The sequence below is a fragment of the Mercenaria mercenaria genome, chromosome 3 (genome assembly GCF_021730395.1).
Source record: "Mercenaria mercenaria strain notata chromosome 3, MADL_Memer_1, whole genome shotgun sequence".
NCBI lineage: Eukaryota > Metazoa > Mollusca > Bivalvia > Venerida > Veneridae > Mercenaria > Mercenaria mercenaria.
The window spans coordinates 55,043,908-55,067,708 of record NC_069363.1 but is presented as its reverse complement, the minus strand read 5'-3'; the positions used below and the strand labels follow the sequence as shown (position 1 = coordinate 55,067,708).

The window sequence follows — 23,801 nt, the reverse complement described above, 5'->3', positions numbered from 1 at the left end:
GGGTAAGAAATGTGACCTCTACAGTGTTAACAAGCTTTTCCTTTGATTTGAGTGTTGACCTAGTTTTTAAACCCACATGACCCAGATTTAAACTTGGCCTAGGAATTATCAAGATAAACATTCTTACCAAGTTTCAAGAAGATAGGGTCATAAATTATGGCCTCTAGGGTGTTAACAAGCTTTTCCTTTGATTTGAGCGGGTGACCTAGTTTTTGTGCCCACATGACTCAGTTTCTAACTTGGCCTAGAGATCATCAAGTTAAACATTCTGTGCAAGTTTGTATCAAATCAAAGCATAAATGAAACCTCTATATGGCTGAAAGGGTCAAAATAGGAAATTTTAGTAACTATAGAAACCATGAAGGAATCTAGCTGTTTTTTTAAAAGAACTAAGATCTTATTGTGACTTAAGTTGTGTGTAAGTGTGGTTAAAATCAAATGTAAATGTCACTTCTATTGTGTCCACATGGTAAAATTTAACCAATTTTGGCTCTTTCAGGAGTCAATCAGGGGCCGTAACTCCAAAAGCTTTGATTGGATCTCACGGATTCATCATGGAATCCAAGATCTATTGTTGTTAAAGATATTTTGCAAGTTTGTATCAAATCAAACTATAAATGAAGTCTCTATATGACTGCAAAAGCCAAAATAGCAAATTTTGGCCATTTAAGGGGCCATAACTCTAGAACCCATGATAGGATCTGGCCAAGTTTTGAAAGGAAAAGAGATATCATACCAATACAAGTTGTGTGCAAGTTTGATTAAAATTGGTGCAAAATGTGGTTTCTATCGTGTTCACAAGCCAAAATAGCAAATTTTGGCCCTTTAAGGGGCCATAACTCTGGAACCCATGACGGAATCTGGCCAATTTTCAGAAGGAACCGAGATATTATGCCAATTCAAGTTGTGTGTAAGTTTGATTAAAATCAATTGCAAAATGTGGTATCTATTGTGTTCACAAGAAATTGTGAACGGATGACAGATGGACGGATGGACGAAGAGTGATCACAAAAGCTCACCTTGTCGCTACGTGACAGGTGAGCTAAAAAAACAAAACAATTTATTAAAAGCATCTCATTGACATACCAACACAATTCACAATGTACAAGCAATTACATAACAATGTGTATATAATCAAGCCTATATGAAGCCTATCACATGCAATATGAAGAACATCTTTTGACAACAGATATGGGATTAAACAAAGATAACAGCACCCCATCACTCATTAATATATAAGACACCACAAATACTTTAAGGTAATAGACCCGTAATGACATTCTACAAATTATGTATTCTCTGTTTGTGATTTCAGCATTTTCGAGTTTTTATGGAAAGCCATGTTCCCATTATGTTATAGTTATATCCGAAGAATGCCGAATTGCCTAACAAGAATGTGTAATCATACGAAAATTGCCGAGGTTACATTACATGTCCACTGCCTTAAACTTAATCATGCAATGTTAACAACAACAAACACAAACTTATCAAAACGTAACAAACAACACAGCAACGGGCTGTACCTGACTAATATAGGCATTATAGTCTTGTTTTCTCTCTGCCCGTAGTTCACGCTGCCTGGATTGTACAGCATCATCACCATGCAACTCAAGAACACCATTCTGATCAAAATTCCAGTTTCTATTTCGTACCTCATTTTTTTTCTGAAGTGCCCATAAATTGATCACTTGTTTTGTTGTACAATGTTATATATTACTTACATTTTACCAAATTAATTGTATAATTATATTGTTATACAGATCTTGAATCTGAAAAACTAGAAAGTCAATCATTAAATTAATAGAAATACAAAAAGGATTCTTAAATAACCTATAAAAGATCTGTATCTTTTGCAAAAACATCTGAAAGAAAAAGAAACATACACAGAACATCTGCAACCATTTATCTAAATCCTGAAGAAAAAACCCAACAAAAAAACCCCTTAAAACTAGCTATGAAAAACTGACACTGACTAAATAAACAAAACAAAAACAATAATCAAATGTGCAGTTAGTAATTCACTACTCAAGTGAACTACGCATACTATCTATCAGACATACAACAATTAAGAAATAACATATTTCTAAACCACAATGTATATAATACAGGTTAATATAATCAAAGTGTAGAAATCTTTAAACCATGCATGTGCTTGTAGCTCGTGTTTTAGTGTGTAGATGGAATTAGTGAAATTAGTACAGTATTTTTGCTGTTTTAGAAAAAGTTGAAACCGCAACCTTGGAAACGGTAAATCTATCAATGTATGTGTCATATGATTACCCTGTCTACTAGTTGGTTATATTCCTTATTTCTTTGATCGCTGAGAAATTTTCTCATAGCCTCATGATGCTGTTGCCCTATTGGCAAACCTGAATCCACATCAGATGGGATTTCTATAGACGTTGAACGTGGATGATTGTGCTGTTTAAGAATAGAAATATTTACAAAGCTATATTCAACAGCTGACAACCAGAAAGTGAACATGTATAGAATAGCATACACCTCAAAGCTAAAATGAGAAGACAAGTTAGGTCATAAGGAACACCCTTTGTTAAAACCAGATCTGTAGAACCATGTTAACAAGTTGAATCTCTTTCAAAGGATGTAGCTGTATGTTAAATCCAATATGACTGTGCAACTTGGAATTTCTCCAGACAAAAATTTTTCATCTATTATTCTTAAATCACTTTAAGAAATTACATGTCCTTATGTCATTGTCATTTTTAATCAGTAAAGTTATATTTTGTAACTTGATGACTGGTTAAGTGCAAGTTTCACATCAACAGCTTGTTTACCTCCTTCATATACTGATGGTATTCATTTCTTCTTTCCTCGTCTAACATTCTCTTTTTTTCTGCATGCTCCAGTTCGTTTCCGTAGTAGAATGAGGATTTAGGATGATCTGTTCTGTTTGGTTCACTCCTGGTAGTCCGTAAGGTCTTATTTCCACCATATTTCTATGTAGCAGTATTTATCAATGTAGTTATGTATTTTGGAGATAAAAACTTTTAACAAAAAAAATGTGGTAACATAAAATTTCCAAATTTCTAGAATATACACTTCAGAAACATAAATCAACATCCACATAAGTAAAACAAAAACCAACATCTCTGGTACAAAATAAATATTGTCTACTGTAATGACTACTGAGAGTTATTTTTAGCTGGTTATTAAGTTATGTTGATTAGGAAAAATACTAAATGCAGCAAGTAGTAAACATTGTTATATAAAAACATTTGTGTCACTAATTTGCATTACCTAATATTAAGGCCTTGCGTAAGTAAAATTTTCTAAAACATATTTTAAGTTTTTGTTTTTCTTGAAGGTGGCGATTAATGCTGTCTGAAAATTTTACTTGCTGAAAACTTCAGAGTTTATCTTTTTATTACATTTGGAAAGTATATAAACATATAAGTCTTTTGGAATTTATTAAAGCCCTTTTAAATCTCTAAACAGACGTAAAAATAATCATAAAATCTTATCTGTTTAGTGATCTGAAAAACCTTTTTAAAAATATATAGGTTTACATACCTTCTAAATATAGTCAACACCACAGTAACATTTGCAGAGTAAAAGGAATAAAACATTATATTACATTAAATGCCACCTTAAAGATCTATGTAATACTATTTGCTTAGCAAACTCATGTTTCTGGTGTAGCAAGGCAAACAACGAGGTCAAAACACACACAAAAAATAGTTGTGTCTTATCACATCACAAAAAAGATAAACATTAGATGTTTGTATTTCTATATTGTAGTCTTACTAATCCATATCTAAAGTTTCACAAAATATCCCTTACAGTTTTAACTGTAACTGTAAAAGGTAGAACTGTAATAGTTCTAAAGTAACTAATAGCCCTTTCTTGTTTTGTTATAGAAGGGGTTCAAAAACTGTTAGCGAACAGCAAAAAACTGTTTTAGAAAGTTATTTCCAGAGTTAGTTTAAGGCTAGAATAGAGAGAAACAATGTGGTTGGAACAGTAAGTGCTACCTGCTTATTCAAACTGACCAACTTAAAAGGTCAAAACTTCTCTGCCAAGAAAGAAACGAAATTGGGAAAACCACACCACCCTGCAAAACCAAAAGTCTGAATATATAGCCACTTAAATGCATAGAAAATCTGAAAATCTGGAAAAAAGTATAAACCACCAAAAAATTTCTAGCAAACAAAATCCAAAATAACAAAGACAAAATCAGCTCAAATGTGTTTTAGAAACTAACACCCGTGCTCCCTAGCTATAACAGTACGGCAATCGCATCTGTACCTGCTGCAAGAATTCATTGTATTCCCTATTTCTCTCATGCTCCATTGCTCTATACATGCGCTCATAATTTTGTTGTCCTATAGGCAAACCTTGCAGGTTTGGGGGAGTTGAAATTTTTTCACGTAAAGATTTCTGAAACATTTCAACACATGAAACTTCTTGTTGCTATAAATAAACTAAAAACACAAATATTTGTTCAGACAGATTTAATGCAGCAATGGCACTGTATATCAAATAAATTTTCACATGGCATCAACTTACTTAACAAGATACATTGCCCTAACTTACAGAATTATGTCCAAGCTTCTAATTTTGGACATAAAAAATATTAAACACCTTGAAAATGGTCTAAAAAATAAACAGAACTGTATGGTGAGAATGAAATAGAAGAACAACACAATGAGCTTGCAAATGATGAATAAAATGACAACATAGATGAAGAAATGACATTATACACAAACTGATACGGAAACAATGATGCAAGAACTCCCATCAATTTGTAACATCATATATATACACAGGGGTTTTATACCTTTCCTATTCTCCCAGTATCAATAAGTTTGTTATATTCAACATTCCTTTGTTTTTCAAGAAGTGGTCTTGCTTTGTCGTATTGTCCAACAGGAAGACTTATGCCAGTTGCTTCAGGAGTAACACCAATTTTCTTTATAGATGGAAGCTATTGGATAAAAAGTTATCTTATAAAACATCCTTAAAAAAAAAGCTAGACACCATGTTACAGAAGTGCTGCCATAACCAACATTCTAACTTTTTACCGAACCACTTAAACAAGTTACAAATACAACAGAATACACTAAAATAAGCCAAGAGCTACAACTGGCATTCAAGGAATGTGCTATGAAATGTATCGACACATTATAACAACATAGTGTCAATATGATATTACCCCCTTCTGTAACGGCCTATATTCCCGATTTCTCCACTTTTCAAATGTTGATCTCCTGTCATCATTGCCAATTGGTAGAGAAGTTGCTCTAGTTTCAGGTGACTTAGGCTGGTTAATTTGCTTACGTCCCAACTACAGAACCAGTTTCCAATAATATGAGTACATAAATACTTGACAAAGATTAGTAGCATCAAGTTCACCATTTGTTCCCCAGTACAGTTTTCAACTCAAAAGGTATGCAGAGTGAAGAAAGGCAGAAAAAAAATCCATAGAATTTTATGCATAAACCATTTAGTAACAACCTGTATTCCGAGAGCTGCACACACCAAGGAACCAGTCACAAGTCCATATTACATCAAACAAACTGTTATTATCAACATTTTAAAAACTCTTTGTCAACCGAGTATGTCTTGCTTTATACACAAGAATTTACTATTTGGAAGGTGTTTTACTACAATTAACTATACATTGATCTTTACATAATTTTTAAATGAAACCTTACATAGGTGCACAATGACCTTTCACCAATCACTGCATCAGAGCCAAAGACCATTGGTCATCAAATCCACTGACAAGAAACATAGTTGGAAAAATAGCCCAATAATCCAAACATTCACAACTATATTCTATGTGACACCATGCCTTTGTACCTTATCTTTTAGACTGTTGTACTCCTTATTTCTCTGTTTAACAATAAAAGGACGCAACTCATCATACTGGCCAACGGGTAAGGAAAGCTTGCTTGGTGTTGCTGGTGAAGAACCAGGCTCCAGAGGTGCTGAATACGCTTTTGGATAAGGGGCTGTCATTTGCTGGTGGAAGGTATTTGGATTGGCTGTTAAATAATCAGGCAGCTTTGGTTTGTAATCCCCAGGTTCACTAGTATTTGATGAATACCCATTATGCTCTTCATAAGCTGTAACAGGAGGAGGTTTATTCCACTGTTCTTGTTTTGAATACCCATTCTGCCCACGTGGATCTCTCCCATGGGTAACTCCATCGTTCATCTGATCAGACCTTTGTTCCCCTGAACCTATAGGTTCATTAACATTTGCAGAATATCCATTCTGCTCTCTATAATCTCTGTCAGGGAGAGGATTTTTCCACTGCTCGTGTCTTGAATACCCATTGTGTCCAGGAGGATCTCTCCCATGGGTAACTCTTTCCTCTGGACCTTTAAATGTTAGAACATCTGTCATCTGATCAGATCTGTGCTCCCTTGATTTTGTACGGCTTGGAGGTGTCTGCTGGTGGATTCTGTTTGGACTGGCAGGTTGTTGATTAAATGATGAACCGTATGTAGTTTTTGGTGCAGAGTTGCCATCTCTTGAATGTCTTCTTTGCTCTTCTCCCTTAAGAAGGAAAAGAAAAACAGCTGCAGTAACAGTAATATTCTATTGCTTTTAGTCTTTGTGCCACTGACTGCCTTTGTTGATTCGATGCTCCTTGGCATGATCTTGCAATCTGAAAGTTTAGTCCCACATACAGAACATTTGTGCCTAAACTAAAGGACATGTTCTTAAATGTATAACTTGTTTACCTTACAGTGTAAAAGCATCATTGATCCCCATCACTTTGTGTAAGAGATAGATGAATGGCTGCTAGTATGGAAATGACAAGTGACTACTGCTGGTATGAAAAGATGGATGACTTGTTTGTTGGTTGGAGCCACCCCAACACAATTTAGGTTGTACCGTTGTTTCAGGCATGGACAGGTACCTGGGTAGAAACACAGACCTTCCATAAGTCAGCTGGATGGCTTCCTCACATGAAGAAAGATACATCCTAAGTGATTTTTCAAAGTCAGTGGAGGCCCCTTCATGATGCACCAATGGCTACTGTACTGGAAATGATGGATGAATGGCTGCTGGTATGGAAATGATGGATGAATGGCTGCTGGTATGGAAATGTTACTGATGAATGGCTGCTGATGTAGAAATGTTACTGATGAATGGCTGCTGATGTGGAAATGAAGGATGAATCAATGCTGGTGTTGAAATGTTTAATGAATGGCTGCGGTGGGAAATGAAGATAATAATGCTGTAGTGAAATGATTAATGAATAGTAGTAAATGTACTGAATGAGACTGAATGTAATAATTAAACATAATACGTGATGATAGTAAAAGATGTTATGATGAATGGAACTCTGATTAAATGAGAATGACAAATGTTGTTTAAAGTTAAATGAATGAACTTCTTGTTTGAAAATGTTACCAAAAAATCAACCAAGAATGAAAACTGAAAAAGCATAAGTAGTAATGACTGAAATGAGACATACAATGTAACACATTACACATAATTGTGTGCATGATCAAAATAACAAAACAATGATTATAAGCCAATCAGGATATCATTTCAACATAGAATGACAAGATGTAATTCATGAAATCTTTTTTTTCTCCCACAAATCATTTTCAACCAAGACAATTCAAAACCAAAGAATAGAAGAGAACTGAAAAAGCAAAGTCCTCATTATGGAAGAGACTGAAAATATGGCAGATGCAGACTGTACTAAGATAGAGGGAAGAAAGTTGATGTGCACACCGATATACAGCAAAGGAGTTCAATGATGCTACCTATTAACATTGTGTCATCTGTTTGTGAAAAAAATAGTGCAATGAATATTTAACCTAATTTAAGATGTTTTACAACTGCTTGCTCTATATCTCTCTATCATACCTTTGAACAAGTCTGATATTTAAATAGATATGTTTTCATTAACTGCATAAACATATCTACCAGTAACACACTTTTTTTCAAATTATTCAGCAACAATTCTAGTGACTTTGTATGGGTACTTTTCTAATTTTACACTGCCTTTTTTTTCACAAAAAATGGCTCAATGCTATTTCTGTCAGGTGACAAAGTTTATGTATGAACCAACATGTGAACCTTCAGTCTGGTTTGTGATGATTATAGGCAACACAGTTATGTTCTGGTGACTAACTTGTGAATTACCTTTCTTAAATGTTCATTATACTCTTTATTTCTTTGTCTTTCTAACCAAGCCTGTCTTTGGTGATGATAGCCTACATCTATATTAAGGCCTTGCGGGTTCTTATCTATGTCTTTTTCCTTTCTACTAGTAAGTTGCTATTATAAATTGAAAAGTAAAATCATTTACTAGACTCATACTGATACCGAAATATCCATGTTTATTCAATTATCATTGTTCATTCAATTATCCATGGTTATTCAATTATCTGTATTTATTCAGATATCTATGCTATTCAAATATCCATGTTTATTCAAATATCTGTGTTTATTCAATTATCCATTTTTCCATGTTTATTCAAACATCCATGTTTATTCAATTACAATCACCATTACTATATACTTTACACTCTAAGTACTTATCATTTCTAAATCATCTTGCAAATACTTTTAAGTGTCAAATGTATATAAAATCATCAAATTATCTAAGTTTACATCACTCACAAAGAAAACACTATTTAAGAGCAATGCCATAGTAACAAACATCAACTATATCTGGCAACAAAAATTATTGTTCAAACAAAAGTAATGTGTGTAATGAATTCAAATATCATGTAAAACAATATTCAAGTAAAGTTCAAAGAATATAAAGTGAAATCTACACTTTTTTATGCATCTAAAAGTTTTAACACTATATTCTACAGCAGTGCAGAAAGGTCATGTGATTGATATAAATCATAAATGCTAATTATTTAGAAATGTTGAGTGATGTGAGCAGGTTAAGTCATGTAGTTTAGCTAAGAGAAAAGATTGACACACAAAACATATAAACAGTGCAAATTCTAATACATCATAAAGTGAATATGATGGCTACAAACTGAATATCAATGCCTCTAAGTATCAGTTAAAATTTAATTTACCAGAACTGGGATATTTTTCACCTGGAATTACTTCTTTAAAAAAACATATATGTTTCCGAAAGATTACTGAAGTCTATTAGTACTCAGTCTGTAGCCGTTAGATTTGGGAGGGCAGGTATTGGCCACACACACATATGAAGCTTTGCATATATGTAGGCAAAGTGCTACCTTCTGCAATATTTGATTGTATTCCTTATTTCTTTCTGCTTCCAGTTGAAGACGTTTTGGTTCATACCTATACTGCCCAAGAGGAAGGCCCTGTGCGTCTTTACTTGGCTGGTATTGCTAAGTGAGTTAACATACAAAACAAGTGTGATAAAAGCATGCTCCACAACAGAAATACAGTGCACCATTATCTTACATGTGCTAAAAAAACAAATGAGCCGTGCCATGGGAAAACCAACATAGTGGGTATGCGACCAGCATGGATCCAGACCAGCCTGCGCATCCGCGCAGTCTGGTCAGGCTCCATGCTGTTCGCTAACAGTTTCTCCAATTCCAATAGGCTTTAAAAGCGAACAGCATGGAGCCTGACCAGACTGCGCGGATGCGCAGGCTGGTCTGGATCCATGCTGGTCACATACCCACTATGTTGGTTTTCTCATGGCACGGCTCAAATAAACTAAACTACAATCTACCTTAACCTTATGTGCTCTATACAAAAAAATAAAATGAGCTGCGCCGTGAGAAAACCAACATAGTGCATTTGCGACCAGCATGGATCCAGACCAGCCTGTGCATCTGTGCAGTCTGGTCAGGATCCATGCTGTTCGCTGATGGTTTCTATAACTGCAGTAGGCTTTGAAAGTGAACAGCATGGACCCTGACCAGACTGAGTTGCGCAGGCTGGTCTGGATCCATGCTGGTCTCAAATGCACTATGTTGGTTTTCTTATGGTGCGGCTCAAATGTTATCCAATATCATATCATAGTAACAGTGCTAGCTGGAACCAATAGTGCCCACATTCGCATCACATAATGCTGCAAAGACCTAAATAGAAAACTACAATAGAAGAACATATTAAAGTATGAGTAACTGTTTAAAACAAGTAAGTTTCCAGACAAACTTCTACTTTCTATTGTATGAGTTCTAAAGTGACCCTGTGACATTTTAGTGACTCCTTATATAAATTGCTGGTCAATGACTGAAATTTGACTGGAAAAACTTCTTTGTTTTCAAATCCTCTACATATTGTACTGACAAAATATTAGAATGTTTATATTTTACCAATGAACAAACTGAGGAAGGCCCTAGATAAGGTTATAAACACTTTTGGCCCCAACCCATGATGTATGCATGTGTGTATGCATGTGTGTATATGGATTAAACTGAAAAATGAACAAACAAACATCTAAGACAAGAAGAAGCCTGTTAACTTAAACAGGAATGCTGAAAAAGAAGACAGACCAGACACAACAACTATCCTCCACCAGATATTTAAACATCCCTTTCAATATGCAAAGAAAAAATGTGAATTATCAGTTCTGTATCATTAAAGTTGTACCCAGTCAAGTACCTTTGACATTCTATTCCATTCATTATTTCTTTCAGCTTCCATTAACAATCTCTTGGGCTCATACTTATACTGTCCCAAAGGAAGCCCCATTCTACCAGGAGGTGGCTGGTAAACCTACACAAAACTCTTATATGTACACTTAACACAAATAATTGCTACAGGCTAAAAAGCAAACATTACACAATAATTTGTAACCTGAAAAAATACATGTATTATTCTATATCATAAGGGACATTAACACAAATGATATAACATATTTAAATAAATAATTAGTAAGCGTTGAAACAATAATGAAACATGATAGTCCGACACATGTTTTTCTTTCAGTATTACTACTGGTAACTGAACAGATATTGAGCAACACTGTCCAAACATAGGAAAATACTTTTTTTTTAAATTGAGAGTTGCTGTTGGTTGTTTAAAAAGACTTTATGGTACAAATACAATGCTGTCTGGCCCCTCAGCATAGGAACTTTATACATGATACTGAACCAATGCCTAACATAGAACTCTAGGACAAAAGTATATACAGTCTAACTTGTTCTTAAAGACAAATATTCTTGAAATGGAAAAATGTGGTCTTTGTTGACAGGTGGTCTCTCAACACGGACAAAATTGATATATTATTTGTTGTTTAATGGGAATAAAAAGTGGCATTTATAAGCAGGTTTTATAGTACTGTCCTTTATTTGGAGGTGGTTTTTAACACATGGTTTGACACTAATGCACAAGTTAGGCATTGGTCATTATTGATTGTTGGTTATTAATAATTGGTTCACTTTTTACATTTAAACCTGTAAATGAATACATTATCTAAGCACTATCATAACACATCATACTTAATGTGACATCTTAAACCAGTTATAACTTTTCGTTCTGAAAAGGCCGGTTTGTGAGCCGCGAGCTAGTTAAATGAATGGTTACCAACTTCTATCAACTTCTGGCATAGTGGTAGGAGTTGGGAGGTAATTGGTACGCACAATAAAGGTGTCTCATAAGCCAAATTGGCTGGCCCTTTCAATAGGGGTGACACTATAATAAACAAGACCATTACCTTTACCTTTTATAACTTTCTATGTATTTACCTGAGATAAAAACTCTCTGTACTCTTCTCCCTGCTTTCTCTGAAGTTCTTTCTGGAACTTTTCGTAATCATCTGAACTGTAGAATGGATTTTTCACCACCTCAGCAGGCTTGCTCTGCTGCTGTTGCTGCCTAAACATTTCATCTTCATGTCTCTTCTTCTCAGCCTATCAAAAAGTTAAACATTACTTTTTAATGGGGAACTTGTTAAAAATGAAAAAGGCATACTCAAAAGAGGCAAACACTTTTTTCAAATGTTAATTCTTTGTTATAAAATTGTAACTAGAGAATGTTTTTTGGTGAAAGCTATTGTTTCTCCATATGAAAACATTTAAAATGGAAGTTAATTTATTTGTAATATCTGGCTATAGCACAAAGCCATGTGTTGTGAGATGGAGAAACTGAAACATTTGCAAAAGAAATTAAAATGTCTGTGATACAAATTTGTTTTGGGGAATGTACAATGGGGCTTTGTGGGATTTTGATTAACAAACTAACAAATAATATAAAATAAGTCACTGCCTCAATCAGGAATCGATCGGAGTTCAACTCATCCCACAACATTTGAAAAGAACTGTCTAATGACGGCATGGACCGAAGGACAGATTTTTTCAAGTCGAAAGTAAATATCTCATTCGGTATATTGCATGTTACGGTAGAGGGATTGACTCCGATTTTTGTCGCTTTGCACAGGATCGATTCCCTATCAAATTAAAGGTAGATTTTGGAATAAAAACAACACTGCCCATATCTGTACTGATGTGCAAGATGCTGTGGTTCAGACAAGTTCTGTGGATGCTTATTAAGCACAAGGAAAAAACATATTCTTCCAAAAAATCCGAAGTCAGACACTCTGTGCATGTGCCAGAAGTACACATTTTTTAATTCGATAGTAATATATCTCATTCGGTATATCGCATGTTATCGTAGAGGGATCGATCCCTAATAATAACAAGAGTTGTCCGTAAGACAGTCGTGCACTCCATTATTCGGCGATTTGACAGTAAAATGAATTTATGTCTCAATAAGAGACCTCTACTTTAAAAGGAAGATGAAAATAATTCCAAGTATAACAACTTGGTGACCTTGACCTTGGGTATAATGGGCCCAGCCCCTGCACATACTTTGTTTCTACGCTGGACAATGTTTATGTGAAGTTACAGAAAGATGTAAGCAATAGTAACAAAGATATGACAGAAAAACAAAGGTTGCCAAAAAACTTTAACCAAGAAAGGACATGCCGACGCAGATGCCGGGGCGAGTAGAATAGCACCCCTATTCTCCAAATAATGGAGCTAAAAATTAGAGACTGATTTAAGTAAAAGCACATTTCTCCCCATAATAATGGCTTCATTTAAATAGAAAGGTGATAAATTATGCCATCACCTTGACCTTACTGTCACAAAAGTATTTACCACAGGCAATCAGAGTGCCTCTGACCTTGACCTAATAAAAAATTCAGGAGTAATTTAATGCCAACAGGCAATCATGCTATTAAGCTGTAGTTCCTGGCATGCTACATGTAACTGTCCAGATACAATTTACAGTCTCAAGGTCACTGTGACCTTAATCTTTGATGTAATAACCTCTTTTAACTTCCCCCGTACTACTTCTGAGAAGTATAGGTCATGCTTCTACCTCTCAACATGCGCTTGCACCATTGCATGTTCCTCTCCATGAATTTATGGGGCAATAATTCATTTAACAGGAAAATGCTGACAAATTTGCAAAGCAAATCTTGGTACAACACCTTCCAACAAAGTTTGGTTGAAATCCTTACAGTAGTTTCAGAAGAGCAGTTCTGAGAGACTTTTGTGACAAACAGACTAACAAACAGCATAAAATCTTAATATCTCTGAACATATGGGGAGGCAAAATCACTCAACTGAAAAATTCAGAAACTTTTAAGTATTCTAAACTAAGCTTGCTGCTGAAAAGTTATACAGGTATGTGGATAGAGTACAAAGTTAAATTTTAGACTAACATCTTAATATCTCCAAACATATGGGGAGGCAAAATCACTCAACTGAAAAATTCTGAAAGCATATTAAACTTGAAGCATCTAGTTACTAGCCTTATCCAGTGATATAAGTATTAACTTTAATTCATTTAATGTGCATTTTACTGGTATTTCCACATAAAAACCTTAACAGTTTCAAATGCATAAAATTACAATAAATCATTTCAGTACTTTCATTTAAGGGGTTGAATAAGTTTTTCAATCCAAATCTACACATTTAATGTATGACACCCCAACTTTTTTACCTGCAATTGTGTGAATCATATGTAAGTAGTTTAGGAAAAATTCCATCACCCAGTGTGCAAAATTAAATGTGCATTTTTTAGTAAAGAGGATGTACCAGTAATACTTCATAAAATAGAGTGACTGGGATTTCATACTTGTACGGGTACCAACACATACGTGCAGGATTTAATTCTTTATTTCGAAAAAGCATCTCACAGATCAAAATTCAGAGAAAGTAAGCAATACACAATCATAATACCTTGTTAAAGATATATCATGCAGCAAGCAACTTGATTAAACCCATATTAAGCTAAAGCATTACATAATTATTACGATTACTACATGTACAAGTATGAAATTGCAACCTCTCTATACTGACAGGTATCACCAACCTTCATCCTAAGAAGATCATTATATTCTTTTTGTCTTTCTTTACTAGCTTCTCTACGTTTTGTACTAACTTCTTCAGAGTCCGTATATAAGGCATTTTTCATCCTCCTTGGTGAGATCTGGTTCACAGGCATTGCTACATTTTCCCTCTTGGTCGGAGAATATTTTCTATCTGCATCTAAAGACCTCCTGGACCTTGGTCTTTCCCTTGACTGGTCTGGTCTCCCAAATAAACCTTCTGGACCATTTTCGTATTTTCTGTATGGCTTTTGACCGTCACTCGAGAAAGGTGGTGCACGGTAGCCTTGATCGCGACTTGGAGGTAGCGGCTGCCGAGAGTATCCTTGCTCAGGTGCAGGGGGTGGCTGACGAGAGTAACCTTTCTTAGGTGAAGGGGGTGGCTGATGCGAGTACCCTTGCTCAGGTGCAGGAGGCGGCTGACGTGAATAATCCTTCTCAGGCGCAGGGGGTGGCTGGCGTGAGTAGGAATTTGTCTTAAAAGCCTGTGTAAGTGATGAAAATAATATAACACACAAACCAAAAAGGTGACTTGAGAAAGTGCAGATATTATAAGTATATAAATGCTTTTTAAAGGGTGAACAAAATCAAGATGGAATCCAGATGTTAACAAAATAAGGGTTTCACACAGTGATATGCAAGAGGTAGAGGTAAATATATTAATGTGCTAATATCTGAACCTTCACATATTTTATTAACTTTTTATGCTGAGACTGAACATGGTTCAAATCAATGAAAAGCTTCCTTTCAGATTGTTGTGGACTGCATCAGTGTTAGTGAAAACAGAGTGTTTTGTTAGCCCTTAAAACCCACATTACATTTTTTCAAACTGAGATCAAGATCATGAGTTATTATAAAGCCTGATGATATTTAAACAATTTAAGGCCATGATACATGTACATAAATTTAGTTACAGAGATCTGACACCAAGCATTAGTATTTAGTACAAGATGAGGTTTTCCAGAAAACTGCTGGCCAATAAATCTCAGTTAAGTTAATAATAATACCCCTCATACTCTATAAGTAACAAAATATTCATGTTTTATTACATACTCATTTCTATTCCCCATTAAGTTACACTGGTACCGGAAACGTCAATATTTTTCCATACACTGACGCCTAAATATCATATCGGGTGCGTGACGTAATCCAGTGTGTGTTGTTGCACTATTTTTTTTCTGTTTAGTTCAATATTGTCAATTCTTTTCAGGCTATTGAATAAATTTATTATATTTACATTATATTTATACGTGTAGATGCGTATGTAATAAAAAGGTTATTATCTTTGCATCGGGAAATATGCACTCGTTCTTCAGCGGAAGAATATTGCGCTCCTAAAGTCACGCAATATTTCCGCTGAAGAACTTGTGCATATTTCCCGATATAAAGCTAATAACCTATAAATACATTATTGGAAGAGTGCAAAAACTCTTTTCATTACCAGCGGAGTGCCAACTCCTGGTGGTCTTTCATCATCCCTCACTGGTATCTTAAGCCATTCTGGATTAGCTGGTTTTTCTGGTGACCGTGGTGGAAGATCAGCTGGGGACCTTAGTCTCCCAGTACCCTCTGATAAGTACCATTCACCTGTGGCCTTACTGGGGATCTGACCAGACTCATGGTGTGCTTGCTGTTCATAGCTGGATTGATCTTTTAAAGACTGGGTCTGTGGTTCAAGTTTAAAGGCCTGGGAGGGAAAGTTAAAATGAATTTTAAAATGGCTTCAGACATGTTTTAGGTCATGTAAGAGTAGTTAATTACTGTTTTCTCAAATATTACTGCAAAGTAGTTCTAACCCGATTTCCTTCATTCCTTTACAGAAATTCTTGGTGGTGCTACCATGCCCCCTCATTCCATCTAACATATACTCTTACTCCATTAGAGAAATTCATGGTGCTAATATGTTTCCTAATTCCATTAGATAAATTCATGGTGCTAACATGTTCCCTTATTCCATTAGATAAATTCATGGTGCTAACATGTTCCCCAATTCCATTAGAAAAATTCATGGTGCTACCATGTTCCCCAATTCCATTTGAGAAATTCATGGTGTTAACATGCTCCCTCATTCAATTACAGAAATTCTTGGTACTAACATGTTCCTGCAATTCAAATACGGAAATTCATGGTGCTAATTTTTTTTTCTCAATTCCATTTACAGAAACTCATGGCCTTATACCCTTCCCCTAATTCTATCACATAAATTCATGGTACTAACATGTTACATTTTATACCAACAACCTACAGAAATACAGAAAGCATGTCCATTTGTGCAACTTTGGGAAAACAAAACAATGATACAAAAACAAAATTAGCGCTACTGTTACAGCTGAAATGAATTAATCAAAAGTAATCAAGAGGTTTGTAAAAAAAACATCTGGCCAAACAACATTATAGAACTTGATCCTTTACCAGTGGAGTGCCAAGTTCTTGTGGTCTTTCGTCATCTCTCATTGGTACTTTAAGGAACTCCCTGTCTACCGGCTTTTCTGGGGACTTTGGCTGGAACTTAGCAGGTGCATCTGGATTAAACCTTTCATCGTTTTGATTAAGATTTACACCAGGATATGGAGGCTGTCCATATGTAGGTCGCTCAGGTATAGGTCGTGAGTAAGATTCAGTCTTTAAGGCCTAAGTGCAAAAGTCAAGAAGTGTTTGTAAGTATTTTTTATTATGAAAAGTGCTACTGACAAATGCTGAAGACATTTGAATCCTATAAAAATGTAAATAATCAGCCAAAGAGGAAGTACGTGAAGTAGAACTAAAAATGGGAAATTTTCAAACTTAAAGAGTAAAACAAAAGAATGATGCTTTCCAGTTGAATAAAACAAAAAAATCAAACAATAGATTTAGATATTGATGTAACCGAAAATTCTAACAGGGGGACATAACAGATGAGACTCAACAGTCTGCAATAAAAACATATGACATCAAAAATGACAAACAGAGACAAGCTTATAACATGTTTTGCTATCTACATGCTTTTGCTAATCAGTACAGTATTAGAGCAGCAGCAGCATGAGCTAATCAGCCATCATCTAGAACCTACACAGTGACGAGTCACTGAGAAATGAGTATAGCTGTAGAACATCCTCCTACATCTAGGACATTATAGAAAGGTGGAAGATACTACAAAAGAACAGATGAAAGGTAGAAGTAGAGTCTCTGGAAGCATTAAGCAACATGCAACTAAATCAGCATAACATGACTACAAGCCTTTGACATGAGAGACAGCAAGAAGCCCTTGACATTTTAACAGGAGCAACAGTACACACAGTAGGTCACACATATAAATCAACAGAACATACAGAATGCACTATCAGTAATGTAAGTCAGGCACAAAAGCAAAACAATTCATTCTACCTGTTATGTATGTAGAAAGTTTTAAGCAATACAGGCACTATCTATAAACAAGGATGTTGGCATTCACTAATCCTCATAGGTCTCAATATCAAAGTGGAAGTGGGAGCGATAACTGTATGTCAAAGTCAGATCTAGACAAAAAAGATGTCTTGGCTACTGGCAGTGGGAGTGATAGCTGTATGTCAAAGTCAGATCCAAACAAAAAAGATGTCTTGGCTACTGGTAGTGTGAGTGATAGCTGTATGTCAAAGTCAGATCTAGACAAAAAAGATGTCTTGGCTACTGGCAGTGTGAGTGATGGCTGAATGTCAAAGTCAGATCTAGACAAAAAAAGATGTCTTGGCTACTGGCAGTTTGAGTGATAGCTGTATGTCAAAGTCAGATCTAGACAAGAAAGGTATCTTGGCTACTGGCAGTGGGAGGGATTGCTGTATGTCAAAGTCAGATCTAGACAGGAAAAGTGTATTGGCTACTGGCAGTGGGAGAGACTACCGTGTATCAAGTCAGATCTAGAGAAGCAAGATGTCTTACATACTGGCAGTGGGAGAGATTGCTGTGTGGCAATGTCTGATCTAGACAAAAAAGGTATGCAGGCAGTGGGAGAAATCACTGTGTGTCGAAATCAGACCTAGAAAAAGAAGATGTTTCGACTAATGGCAGTGGGAGAGACTGCTGTGTGTCAATGTCAGATCTAGACAAGAAAGATGTCTTGACTACTGGCAGTAGGAGAGATTGCTGTGTGTCAATGTCTGATCTAGACAAGAAAGGTATGTAGGCTACTGGCAGTAGGAGAGATTGCTGTGTGTCAATGTCTGATCTAGACAAGAAAGGTATGCAGGCTACTGGCAGTAGGAGAGATTGTTGTGTGTCAATGTCTGATCTAGACAAGAAAAATATGCAGCTACAGGCAGTGGGAGAGACTGTTGTATGGGAGAGCCAGATCTAGACAAGAAAGTGGCTACTTAGTAGATCTATGCTACTGTGAAGTTACTAACTGAAAACTAAAAATATAGTAAGCTCATATGATATTCTAAAAGACTGCAACAAAATGTCAAAGATTGAGCAGTTTGAAAACTGGCAACAGAAGCATTTCCATGAAGTTTATAATGCTGTTGTACAGTTAGAATACAGACCAGCAGCAATTCTAGCTTGAGGCATACAGGAAAATTTCCAGAAGACAACTGGTTGGTAGGCAGAAAGACTAATATTGTAACTGTATAAATGCAGAAAGAATCAGTTAAACATGGAACAGTACTAAGCTTGACATTACAACTACATTGTACATTTTCTTTTTGTATTAGGCAGAAAAGATGGACGTCACTAAGTAGAAGCAAGTTTTTTTTTGCTACATCACAGAATAGCTAATCGTACACAGGTGCAGAAACAGAAGTGCGTTACCATGGGAACATAAGCACTAGATCGATTTGATCTGGAAGCATCAGAATTCAAGGAGCGTGGACCTTGTGCCTGCTTTCCCTCATTCCAAAATGCTGGAGTTTGTCTACTTGACTGAAGATTGTAATTAATGTATGTGTGTGAGTTTGTTTTTTAATAAAAGAATCTTGATTTCATTAGAATTCTCAAATGCATTAAAATAAAGGAAACAATGATGGTAATTAAGATGATGAAAAGGAAGAAGTGCTTCCATTACCTGGTTATTGCATGAAGAGCAAACGTGCAGTTGGGATTTCAACAGGTTGTTAAAAACAGCAAAAATGTGAGGAACTATAAAATATTAACCTTGTTATAAAATGAGGGAATGCAAAAGATTTTCTGGAAAATAATGTGCTGGTCATGTGACCATGTGAAAGTGCTACTGCAATCAAATGACTGGCAATAAGATTTGCATGATCTTTTGCATAAACTCACACCAAATGCTGTTTCTATTTAATTAATGTTTACCTCATCTCTGCCTCTACCATAGCTCGGCCCTGCAGGAGGTTTGTCGGCAAGATACTGTGAGGGCTGACCATGTCTATCTAACACCGCCATCTCAGGTTCTTGGCGGGCTCTCAAAAACATATGCTCTTTTTGTTGCTGAAAAAAAAAAAATCACGGCTTTACTTGGCAATCTCCATCCATTATCAACTATACAGACTGAAGCTCTGTTATCTTGTCAGCATTTTCATATACTGTAATTTTTTAAAGTAGCTTGAATTTTGCAGTTCAGTTAAATTGTATCTCTATAATTATGCACATGAAACAATTTTTTTGATTTAACACCAACCTTGTAAAATTAAAAAGATTAATGAATCTGAATTACTATTGCAATGTCGCAAATGAATCTCTTGTCAATGGAAAACTAAAGTAATATCTTACACATCTAAAATAAAATTGATATAAAAACTGACTAAACTTTCTAATAAGAATCATCCATTGCCCTTTCTGATTCTCAGAATATAATATTGGAACACAAAGGGAAAATTTACTTGTGGTAAAACATTTAACCCTAAAACTTTTAACTGACAAAGACGTAATTAATACAAACAAAAAGCCAAAAATGCTGAAAGATGTCACTAAATTTTATCAAGTTAAAAAAATATTTTTCTGAAAATATAACCTTAATTTCATTATGAAATTCACTGTGCCATCAATGGTCACTTTATCTCTAGTTCCAGGCCTGTCGTCTGAAATTTAGATTTAGCTTGTTTACAAGGCTTCATTTTCCTTTTACTCTTATTGTATAATTAGCACAGAAACAAATGGAACTTTGGATGTGTGTGCCTTTTCTAGCTTATAATATAGGCAACTGAGAAAAAACTGAGTAGGATAAATTGACTATAAACAAAATTATGCTAAACTGAATAACTGGCATTCTTAAGTCTAAGTCTAAATTTCAGACATTTTAACCCTTACCCTGCTATATTTCTAAAATGAACTGATCCATCATTCAATTTGGGCAATACCTTTTATTATTTGAAGGGGTGTTTGTTAAAAATTTACTGACTGAATAGCGAACAGTGCAGACCATGATCAGCCTGCACGGATGTGCAGGCTGATCTTGGTCTGCACTGGTCGCAAAGGCAGAAATATTTGCTGCCAGTAGGCTAAAGGTTAAATAATGCATTTGGAATAAATCATGTAAGTTGAATACATCTAACTTAATACACTGTTCAAAGATTCAAAGATACATATATTTTGAGACTGCTATAAGACAAAATATTTTTGACTTCACAATATAACAGAAACTAGCATCAACTTCTGATGCAAGTTGAAATTCCTTGGGACTAATATTGTAACATTTTTTACTGTGAGTAAATTTGCATATAAATAGCTTCTTCATACTGGGTTTTAAAATCTTGCTTCCAAATTTGGTGTATATACAGACATCCAAACACACTTCCTAATGCATTCCAATTCCAACAAATAGTTTAATAGCAAAGTTTGAGCATTCTAGAGGTCACTCTCAATTTGCTATGAATATTGACATACATGTACATTTTACTGGAGGTTGCCAATGGAAAGATAACATTGTGTTAGAACACTTTTTTTCCAACAATCACTAACTTATTTTGTTGTTTTAGAGATCTATTAATTCAAAAGCATGCAACACTGTATCAATTAAATAAATGTGAAAAGATTTTGGTTACGTAGTTACCATCTTGGTATGAAATACATTGGAATGCATGAAGCATGAGTGAAGGCCTTCTTGGACAAATTGGAACACTTGCCAGAATATGCAAGTAAGATAATAGGGAGGTTGTGATTTCATAATTATAGTATTATGTATATTGTACATGTATAAATTTTGTAGTAAATCCCTCTGAATAACAATATAAGTGTCTCCTAAAAGTTTTTGAATCACATCCTACAGGTAAATCTACTTATTTAAATGGTTTAGGTATAATTTCATGTACTTTGCAAACAGCTTGCAAGGTTCTGAATATTGACATCTTGGATGCTTACTGAAGCAAAGACAGAAATTTTACAAATATGCACATATGAGCCGCGCCATGAGAAAACCAACATAGTGCCTTTGCGACCAGCATGGATCCAGACCAGCCTGCGCATTTGCGCAGTCTGGTCAGGATCCATGGTGTTCGCTTTCAAAGCCTGTTGCAATTAGAGAAACCATTAGCGAACAGCATGGATCCTGACCAGACTGCGCGGATGCGCAGGCTGGTCTGGATCCATGCTGGTCGCAAATGCACTATGTTGGTTTTCTCATGGTACGACTCAAATCAACTTCAAAATATAGATGACAAAGCAGCTAATACCTAAACTGTATGGTACAAAGTGTCATGTTTCTAACAAAAGACAACACACATGAGAGTGATGTGACACACTACGAAGCTATTTACAGCCACTTTACATCTACCGTATTTCACCATTTTTTTATACGAACACTACAATTCTCTAGCAGGATTAATATATTAAACGGATATACGAAATCAGAATAATATCAAGCTTTCTACACAACTTGATACCTTTAACAACTCTTCAGCATATTTCCTTTTATTCTTCACTTTTTCTTTTTCTACGTCAAGGAAAGCTTTAAAGTTAGGGTCCTCTCGAGGGGAAGTTTCAGTTACAACATTTTGAGTGGAGGGTGAGGGATTTTGTATGGGCTTACTCCTTAAATCTCTCCGAAATTTGTCCTTGCTTTCCTTCTGTGTGCAGTAAATTAAGAAAATAGGATGTCTTAGAGTAGATCTAAGGTGCAAATATATTTTGCATTACTTTATAATATGCTCAAAATTTATTAGTTGTATTAATTAAAGTATTTACATTTGTACTTTGTATTAGTAATGTATTACAGCTTTACTGAGCACATAGAAGGCAAAACATGAAAATACTGGTGCGAAATGAAATGAATATTTGATTATTTATAGGGTGTTTTAAAAGATCTATATAACGCAGATAAAAAAGGGCCATTACGGCTCCCAAGTCACTCACCTGACCTTAAACATAATTTTGTGTCATGAAACAATGTTTTGCGAAAGCAACAATTTCATTTACATCTGTAGTATGAAAAAGATTAAACTCAAAATATGACAGATATGACCCAGGCAAGATAGAGGCAGCGAGGCAATGAAGTGGACCATCTGAGCAAATCTGAGAATGATCGATGCTGTTTCTGATCCAAATTGGCAAACATTCATCAAGATTTCATGAGAAATTGTTTAAAGGATTTATTTTCTATTTTAAGTTCTGGCCACACCCATGTGCAATCAAGTAGAAACATTTGAAAAAAATTAAGAAAGGTCCATGCAAGAATGCTTCTGATCAAGTTTGGTGAACATCCATTTAAGTGCTTTATGAAAAGAAATTGTTTAAAGTTGCTCACAAGTACGTGCCAAGTTTGGTGAATTCATGTTGAAGAAGCGGTTTTTAAAATTTAATATTTTTATCTCTGGCTTCCAACAAGTGCAGTAAAGCTGAACCATTTGAATAAACTACAAGGATGTTTCTTAACAAGTTTGGTAAACATCCATCAAGCCTTCATGGCAGCCTGTCGATGCAGTAAGCAACCATCAGGCCTTCATGGCAGCCTGTCGATGCAGTAAGCAGCAATCAAGCCTTCACGGCAGCCTGCCGATGCAGTAAGCAGCAATCAAGCCTTCACGGCAGCCTGTTGAAGCCTTCATGGCAGCCTGTCGATGCAGTAAGCAACCATCAAGCCTTCATGGCAGCCTGTTGATCCAGTAAGCAACAATCAAGCCTTCATGGCAGCCTGTCGATGCAGTAAGCATCCATCAAGCCTTCATGGCAGCCTGTCTATTCAGTAAGCAACCATCAAGCCTTCATGGCAGCCTGTCGATCCAGAAAGCAACAATCGAGCCTTCATGGCAGCCTGTCGATGCAGTAAGCATCCATCAAGCCTATGGCAGCCTGTCGATGCAATAAACAACCATCAAGCCTTCATGGCAGCCTGTTGATGCAGTTAGCAACCATCAAATCTTCATGGCAGCTTGTCGATGCAGTAAGCAACCATCAAGTAAGCATCAATCATGCCTTCATGGCAGCCTGTTGATGCAGTAAGCAACCATCAAGCCTTCATGGCAGCCTGTTGATGCAATCAAGCAACCATCATGCCTTCAAGTTTGGTAAACATCCATCAAGCCTTCATGGCAGCCTGTCGATGCAGTAAGCAACCATCAGGCCTTCATGGCAGCCTGCCGATGCAGTTAGCAGCAATCAAGCCTTCACGGCAGCC

General features: G+C 35.7%; 1 protein-coding gene across 39 annotated transcripts in view; it reads right to left on the bottom strand.

The window, feature by feature from the left end:
* LOC123524695 (trichohyalin-like) overlaps positions 1-23,801 on the bottom strand; it is a 74,040-nt gene that overhangs the window by 19,184 nt on the left and 31,055 nt on the right. For 20 of the 39 annotated variants that reach the window (XM_053538561.1, XM_053538566.1, XM_053538568.1 and 17 more), the window contains 16 exons: positions 22,072-22,254; positions 19,547-19,681; positions 19,043-19,153; positions 16,694-16,912; positions 15,723-15,968; positions 14,266-14,766; positions 11,631-11,795; positions 9,198-9,314; positions 8,134-8,268; positions 5,824-6,525; positions 5,174-5,305; positions 4,799-4,945; positions 4,267-4,398; positions 2,796-2,957; positions 2,281-2,421; positions 1,524-1,664 (listed from right to left, as the gene is read on the bottom strand). In XM_053538561.1, the coding sequence (XP_053394536.1) occupies positions 1,524-1,664; positions 2,281-2,421; positions 2,796-2,957; positions 4,267-4,398; positions 4,799-4,945; positions 5,174-5,305; positions 5,824-6,525; positions 8,134-8,268; positions 9,198-9,314; positions 11,631-11,795; positions 14,266-14,766; positions 15,723-15,968; positions 16,694-16,912; positions 19,043-19,153; positions 19,547-19,681; positions 22,072-22,254 (3,369 nt within the window). Of the gene's footprint in view, positions 1-1,523; positions 1,665-2,280; positions 2,422-2,795; positions 2,958-4,266; positions 4,399-4,798; positions 4,946-5,173; positions 5,306-5,823; positions 6,526-8,133; positions 8,269-9,197; positions 9,315-10,545; positions 10,660-11,630; positions 11,796-14,265; positions 14,767-15,722; positions 15,969-16,693; positions 16,913-19,042; positions 19,154-19,546; positions 19,682-22,071; positions 22,255-23,801 lie in introns of all 39 variants that reach the window. The other 19 variants (XM_053538578.1, XM_053538581.1, XM_053538563.1 and 16 more) reach the window with 18 other exon arrangements.